The sequence below is a fragment of the Phascolarctos cinereus genome, unplaced genomic scaffold (genome assembly GCF_003287225.1).
Source record: "Phascolarctos cinereus isolate Bilbo 61053 unplaced genomic scaffold, phaCin_HiC Scaffold_5;HRSCAF=322, whole genome shotgun sequence".
Taxonomy (NCBI): domain Eukaryota; kingdom Metazoa; phylum Chordata; class Mammalia; order Diprotodontia; family Phascolarctidae; genus Phascolarctos; species Phascolarctos cinereus.
In genome coordinates, this window is record NW_027555958.1 from 9,284,570 (window position 1) to 9,292,671 (window position 8,102).

Consider the following 8,102-nt stretch of genomic DNA (forward strand, 5'->3'; position numbering starts at 1 on the left):
CAAGCAATGGTCCTATCCCATTTATCTCCATCTCTCCTCTTTCTCTCTCTTTCTTTCTCTCTCTCTCTCTCTCTCTCTCTCTCTCTGTCTCTCTCTCTCTCTCTCTCTCTGTCTCTCTCTCTCTCTCTCTCTCTCTCTCTCTCTCTCTCTCTCTCTCTCTCTCTCTCTCTCATTCACTTTCACATCATCAGTTTGGGGAGGCAGCTCAGGAAATGGGACATATGGGTTTTTCCCTTGTCTCTACATAGCCAATAAAAGCCAATACTTGAAATCCACTGCAAGCCATGAGCTTGTTCTGGATTCTCCCACTCCTAATGGTCTTGCAGTACCACTTCCCTCTTCTGCTCTCATCCTCAGTGGCCAGCCTTTGCTTCTACCTCCTGCCTGTGGCTTTTGAAAGTCAGCCAACAAGTTCCCTGTGCAGCCACATTGCTCTCCTCAGTTATTTCCCTTTTTCTTCTTCTTGGGAACCATTTATGTTTGGATTGTCCCAGTTCTATTCTTAAGACCATTCCATTCCTCCTGAGCCAACTTGCCTTGAAGAATGGCCATGGGATCCTACCTTTCTTTCATCTGACATTTTAGAAATCTCCTTTTCCAAAATCAAGGCTGGGTGTCTGTCTATATCCTCATAGACCATGAAATCTAAGATTAAATGGTCATTTCCTCCCAAAATTCCTTTCATGTCTGTTCTCAGCAATCATCTCCTCCTTGTCTAATTGAATCCAGTTTAGAATAGCACTCTTCTGCTTCTTCATCTTTTGAAGACAGAAATAGCAAAGTCATTGCAATGGTATACAAGGCTTGCTGGGCAACAGTCATAGATATCGATTTGCCTTTGAACTCTAAGGATAATGGATCTTGGAGGAGGTGAGTGCTAGGATGAGAATGCTTCATTTCCTGGGGGCACCAATGACCATACACATGAAGCAAAGTTAACCTTCTTAAAGGCTATTAAGTCTCAGTGAAAATTTGGGGGTATCAAATTATATCCCTGGTGATTCAAAAAAACCAAATCCTCACCTCTTTAGTGCATCTCTCCTAATGAGATTAGGGAGGGGGAGTGACGACATTTGGTTGGAGAGAGGCTGTACATGCTGATGACCTAATCAGTGAAGAAGGATATAAGAAGAGGGGTCCCAGGAATACCAGTTCAGCTTGGGACTCAAACCCCAGCAGCAGCACCTGCCCCAGAAGCTAAGCTCCTTCCTTTCCTGAGCGACACAGTAAGTATACTCTACCCAAATGGGGCTATGGACATTGGGGAGATCTGAGCAGGGTGAAGGAAATGGGCATCTACTGCCCTTCAACAGCCTAGGTCCTCTGAGGCTCTCTCTGGAGCTGCAATGGGTGCTAGCTGTGGTTGGGAATAAGGGAGTGAGGGAGGAAGAAGGCAGAGATAACATGAGGAGATTGCTCTGCTCTGCATCCTGCCGTGATTTCTCCACTAGGGCTACACCATCACTTGTGGTCATTATGCAGGATACACTTTCCAATGGGTTTGTCTCATGGGAAAAGGGGTAAAGTTTCTGAAAGGTCTTCTGATTTTCCCGGCTTTGGTTAGATTATTTTAATGTTATTATTGCTAGCCTTTCTATAGTACTTTAAGATTTCCAAATTTTCTTACATATAGCATCTCACTTGATTTTCCCAACAATGTGTTATGTGGTGGGTGCTATTATTATCCCAACTTTATAGATAAGGAAACTGAGTCTGCTAGAGGTAAAGTGACTTGCTTGAGCTAGTAAGTGTCTGAGTCAGGATCTAAACTCAGGTCTTCCTGCCTTCCAACCTCTTGCACCTCAAAATCTAATATTCCTGATCCTGCCACCTGCAGAGATCAGAGAAGCTCATTGAATACTGAAAACCAAGAGTGGTAAGAGATGAGGTGGTCAGCAGAGGATTGTGGGTGCTTGTTCTTCAAAAGTTTTTATAACTTATATATTTCAAAGCTTTTAAAATTAACTCACAAATTTCTTCTGTTGCATTTATGTTAAATATCACTTATTTTTAATCTCTTCAGTTTAGCCTATTAACTTCCTTTAGTTAAGTGATACAGTGGGAAAAAAACACTGCGCTTTGTGTGAGAAGTCATGGCTACCTATTAATTAAATCATTTCATCCTCTCCTCTGACATTCAGCAAACGAATCCAATTCAACAAATATTTATTAAGTGCTTACATTTGTAAGATGCTGGGGGGACACAGATGTCTTCTTTGATTCTGATAATTACACTTGGAAGAAGATGTTAGCATCCCTCATTTTACAGAGGAGAAATCTGAGGCTCAGAGGGGGCTCAAGGACTGGATCCATAGCCACATAGCTGGTGTCAGAGGTGGGATTCAAACCCAGGTCTGAGGACCTGCACCATTTCCCCTTGGCCCCATTGGTCTTCTGTTGACCTCTCCGGCTATGTTCTTTCTGAGAGGTACTGTAATCTATGCCTATCATCCAATGGAAATACAGGTGATTTCTCCACTCTCCCATGTTTCCAATGATGATAATAATCTGCTTTGTCTTGTTGTTTGAGAATAGTGACAAGTGACTTTTTCCAGACAATGATCTGTGATTCTATATTCAGCTGTTTGAATGACCTGAGAACATGCTTGTGATTTACATTTTGATATTCATAAGTATATTTTACATATATTTATATTATATTCAATGAATGTATGTATAGAGGCAGAGAGAGCGAGAGAAGGACAGAGGAGAGCCAGAAAAAAGACAGAGACAAAAAGACAGAGAGAGATAAGGAGGGACAAAGCTGCATAGAGACATAGATAGAGGAGAAAGAAGAGAGATGGATGTGGAGAGACAAAGATTGTGAAAAACAATGCAAAGAGAGACGTGTAGAGACACGGCAAGACAGGGAAGAGACACAGAAAGACACAGAGACACACAGAGAGCATGGAGTGACCGATGAAGTGACCTGTCCATGGTCCCATGGCCCGTCAGCACCATGCCCCAGCTGCCTCCCAGGGGTTTGAGAATCTTTGTGGGCTGAAGAATAATGAGAGCTGATAGAAAAACAGGGCTTCAATGCTGATGTTAAGATGTTATCTCAGTCAAGTAAGCAGCAGCATCCCCTAATGATGGCTGGCACCTCTGTGTCTCTTTAAGGTTTGCAAAGTATTTTCCAGACAGATCTCATTTGATTAGTGCTAAAAAGCCCTCTGAGGCAGGTACTATGGGTATTGTCATCACCATTTTAAAGATAAGGAAAAGTGCCCTGAGAGCAGTCAGAGTGTCAGAAGCAAGTTTTCAGAAAGTGTCTTGTGATCCATGTCCAACACTCTGTCTTGAGCACTACTATCTCTCTCTATCTATTGGAGCCTGCAACAGTAGCAAATGTGGGCGCTCTCCCCCGCCCCTTCACATCATCAGTTTGGGGAGGCAACTCAGGAAATGGGAAAGAACATTTGTTTTGGAGTCAGTGGGCTGGAGTCAAATCCTGGCTGCCCAGTTCTACCTGTGTCACCTTTAACAAGTAACTCTTTTTCTGAGCCTCAGTTTCCTCTTCTGCAAGATGGGGGAGGGGGCAGTGGCCTAACAGCCTCTAAGCCCTGTGATCAGAGCTGCCAGAAATATTCTAAGCCCCCTCCCTCAAGTCCTCTGGCTTTCTTCACCCACAGGTAAGGTGTACATCTCTCGGAGTTCTGGACTGAGCTGATTGCCGGCAGAATTCAACACAATGAAACTTGTCCCAATCTGCCTCATGTACCTGCTGCTGACCTGCCTGGCCCTGCCGAAGGCTGAATGCCGGCTCCATGACCACTCAGTGGAGATCAGGAGTGAGTACCCATTTGCTACACAATATAGCCCAAACTACCTCCACACCTTTCTCCAAGACACCCACCAAAAAGCCCTGGATTCCTTCCAACTTTAAACCTACAATCCTCTGGTCTTCTGACCTCTTCCAGCTCTAAACTGATGCTATCATTATGGGTTCACTGAAAGCCCTCCCCCCACCATGCTGGTTCTTCACCATTTCTATAGATGAAGAAAAAGAGGAAAACTTGGTTCAGTTGGCAGAGTGAGGAAAGAAGACAAGCTGAGTTTAGGGAGCTGTCTTCTCTCTGGATACTTGTTAGCCCAACTCAACACATTTATTCACCATGAGTCCTTGGAGCTCTGTAACAGGGGGAAAGGGCTCCTGCAGTTTGGAGGCCAAGTGCAGACATCTTCTTCCCTAAATTACCAAGGCTACAGCCATTGCCAAAGACACATGCACAGCTAGTGCATTTGCATTAAGGCCAGGAAACCTGGTTACTGGGGTGGAGGTACCTACACAGATCCCACAACACAGTCTTTGTGATTTGCAGCAGCCCCAGATCTCATCACTCTGAAGGCCATTGGGTGGTGACGCTGACCAGACTCAGTCAAGCTGGGCTCAAAGCTTTCCCAGCTGGCTAGGACCAGACAGACCTCATGGTCCAACAGCATGGCCTTCAGGAGTGCAGGGTCAAATCCCTGCCACTAGGAAGCACCACAGAGCACTTCAGAGGCAGCTGTGCACATGAAAATGCTTGGTGATTTTTCAGTATGAAGACAGATTTCATGTCCTATACTTTGCTCCCAAATGTCCTCACCTCGTTATGCAGGAGGCATTCTACAACCTCAGGTCCCCCGGATTCATAGTCAGTCAGTCAGCATTTATTAAGTGCTTACTGTGTGCAGGCAGTGTCCTAAGCACTGGGGATGGATACAAAGAAAGGCATAGATGGTCCCTGCCCTCAAGGAGCTTACGTTCTAATGGAGGAAATGACATGCATGCACACGCATGCATGCGCGCACGCACACACACACACACACACACACACACAAGATATAGAAGCCTAAAATCACAGCAGGAAGGGACCCCAAAGACTCCAGTCCCCTCATTTGACAGATGAGGCAGCTGAGCCCCAGAGGGAATGAGGGATGGATTTGGAGTCAGGGGACCTGGAGTCAGACCGTGGCTCAGCTCCTTCTTCATTGTGTGACCTTGAGCACTTCCCTGGGCCTCAGTTTCCTCGTCTGTAGAATGAGGGGCTGGACTAGCTGACCTTTCAGGCTTCTTTGGGCTCTAGAGCTACATGCAATCTCTGAAGCTGGGAGGCTAGCACTCGGGATGCCCAAACACGACCCCTTCCACGTCCACATTCCCTCGGGGGTTCATCACTGAGCAGAGGTAAGCACGTCCCATCTCACTCCACAGCTAGGCAGCTCCTCCTTTCTTCTCTGCAGGGCAGTAGGCGGAAGGGTGAATACTCAGCCCACTGCATCTCGTCAGCCTCCTGCCTCTTCCCTTGCAGATCCTGACATTGACCCTTCCTGGTACACGGGCCGAGGAATCAGACCTGTGGGCCGCTTTGGCCGAAGGAGGGCCACCTCGGAGGGCTATCAGAGGTCTGCCTATGGACGGCATCACCCTTGCTTCCCCACGGAGGAAAGTAATGAGTCTGCCCAAGACGACTAAGACGCTTCTGCTGAGAATAAGCCCGGATGCCTTCTCTCCCTCTCCCTTCTCTTCCACTTGCTAGTTTCTTTCTCACCAAATAAAAATATTTGATCTTACTTAAATCAGTGTCTGTGCTTGGAACTGAGATAAACCAAACCGTTGTGTGATGACCTAAGTTCCAATTCCACCTCCAGTACTTAGAGCTGGGTGGCCAATAAATTACTTACCCTACCTGGGCTTCAGTCTTGTCCTCTGTATGACCAGGAGGATCACGCCCGTGGCAGCCACCGCACAGGGTGATTAACCTCACGGAGACGTGTATCCCCAGGACCTTGTGAGGTGCCTGACACACAGTAGGTGCTTAATTACTGCACGCTGATCGATCGGGTTATTATGAAGAGCCAATGAGATAATGCATGTAACCGAGCTTTGTTACATACACAGTCAGGAGGCCTCGGGTTCAAAGCCTGCCTCTGACACGCACATGACTGCGCGACACTGAGCAAGTCACTTCATTTCTCACCGCCCCAGGTAACACTCCAGACTGATGAGCTACAGATGTTACCAGTTTCCATCAGTGAAGGGCGTTTCCACACCGGGCATTCCCCACACACACAATGATGCACCGAATACCACCCCCCTCCCCCCGCCCCACACCTGCAAAGCTGCAGATTCAAATCGGCTAGGATCTGACCCGGAAAGGTCAAGGGGTATAAGGGTCTTTGAAAACAACACTCTATCTACAGCATCACAGGAACACACTATAGAGCTGGAAGAAACCTCAGAGCTTATCTCTCCCAACCCCCTTGTTTTACATACAAGGAAACTGAGGCAAGAGGAGGGAAATGCCTTGCCCAACGTCATGTGGATAGTGTCAGAGAAGGGATTTGAACCTAAGTTTGGTGACTCTGATTCAATGACCTAGATTAGTGCCCATCCTCCCTTGGGACTCGACTCCCTTTCCCCAGGCGGGCACCTTACTCCTGGCTCTCCTGGTTGGCCCTTTTTGGTTTTCAGAGCTCTTTCTGGGTCTCTCTGAGCAAACTGCTTCATTAGACATGACTTTGAGCTGCACAGCCTTCCCTCAGTGAACAAAGCCTCCGGGAAGACAATTCCCCGACTGTCAACTATGGGAATACGAGGGGTGAGGGAAGTGCTGATTTCTTTAGTGCTCAGCTGATGGAGGCAAAAGTGGAGAAAGAAGGAAAGGAAGAGGGAGAAGAAAGGGAGGAGGAGGAAGAAGAGGAGGAGGAGAAAGAAGAGGAGAGAGGAGGAGGAGGAGGAGGAGGAGGAAGAGGAGAAGGGAAGAGAAGGGGGAGGGGGAAGAAGAGAGGGAGGGTGGGGAGGAAAAAGAGGAGGAGGAGAAGGAAGAAAAGGAGGGGGAGGAAGAAGAGGAGGAGAAAGAAGAGGAAAGGGGAGGAGGAGAAGGGGGAGGGGGAAGAAGAGAGGGAGGATGGGAAGAAGAGGAAGGGAGGAGAAGGAAGAAAAGGAGGGGAGAGGAAGAAGAGGAGGAGGAGGAGGAAGAGAGGGGAGGAGGAGAAGGGGGAGGAAGGAGTGGTAGCATCCAAGGCAAAGACCTGAGATGTTCCAACTTTAAAAAAATGAAGTTGTATTCATGTTTGTTTTTCACATCACCTCCATTTCCCAAGGTATCCCTCTTCTCAGGGAACCATCCCTTCTAATGAAGAATGAAAAAGAGGGAGAAGAACAGTAGTATCATAGGCAGTGTTGTACACCCATCCCCCACCTCTGCCAGGAAGCAAGAGAAAGCCCTTTCTCCCGTCTCTTGTTTGGAGTCAAGCTTGGAGACTTTCCACCTCCTTGGGAAGCCAGGCTGCCCCTGGGACACCACAGAGACTTTAAATTCTCTGCTTGCTCCCTGGGATGCCCACACAGAATGACGGTCAACCCTGGGGGTGGAAGGAGAACGGTGCTTTAAAAAAGCCCCAGACCTTCAAGCCCTGTGGAAGTGGGAGTCATTCCAAGGCCCTTCCCTCAAAACTCCACCTGAGGTGACTGGGGTAAGCTTGATTCTCACTGTTTTATAAATGAGGAAAACACTTCTAAGTGAGAGGTAAAAATGACCTGCCCAGGGTCACACAGCTGCCAAGTGGCAGAGCTGCCCCGAGGCCGATGGAGAGATCCCACACTGCTTCTCACCAGACAATCAGCTGGACAAGCCCAGGGGTCCGGGCTCTCAGCTTCCCCTGCACCCCCAATCTGTAGGATGTGCTCACAGGTAGGCAGAGCCAGCTGGACACCCTAAGGACTGATCTCATCATCTCGGCTTCATTTGCATTAGTTCTAAATAAGGAAAGGAATGAATAAAATGGCCACAGAAACACTTCAAGGGCCAACGGCTGAAGATGCAAGATGGCCTATTGCTTTGGTCCAGACTTGGAGCTCCTTGTAGGTGACTCCCAGTGTGGAAAGTCCCTCCATGAACTCAGATCAGTGAAGGATCGATAAAACTAAAGAATCCCTGGAGGACAATGAGAAGGTGGGGCTTACCCAGGCTGACACAGCCAACGGGTGTTAGAGGCAGGACTTGAACTCCAAAACTGGCTCTCTATCCGGTGGGCCACATTGCCTCAACTGCACAGCATTATCATTGATCTTCCTGGCAGGGGCAGAACCAAGACCAGGTGTTGGTGTTTTCTTT

The 8,102-nt window shown here is 47.8% G+C and overlaps 1 protein-coding gene across 1 annotated transcript; it reads left to right on the forward strand.

The window, feature by feature from the left end:
* Positions 1-3,638: 3,638 nt before the first annotated feature.
* Positions 3,639-5,544, forward strand: PRLH (prolactin releasing hormone). The gene is made up of 2 exons (XM_020972091.2): positions 3,639-3,791; positions 5,295-5,544. The coding sequence occupies exons 1-2, from the start codon at positions 3,692-3,694 to the stop codon at positions 5,456-5,458; spliced, it is 264 nt and encodes an 87-aa protein (XP_020827750.1). The 5' UTR covers positions 3,639-3,691; the 3' UTR covers positions 5,459-5,544.
* Positions 5,545-8,102: the final 2,558 nt, after the last annotated feature.

Excerpts from the sequence above, each read along its gene's own strand:
- PRLH (XM_020972091.2), top strand. The coding sequence starts at position 3,692 with ATGAAACTTGTCCCAATCTGCCTCATGTACCTGCTGCTGACCTGCCTG. Across the intron at positions 3,792-5,294 it reads CCACTCAGTGGAGATCAGGA|ATCCTGACATTGACCCTTCC; the intron begins GTGAGTACCCAT and ends CTTCCCTTGCAG.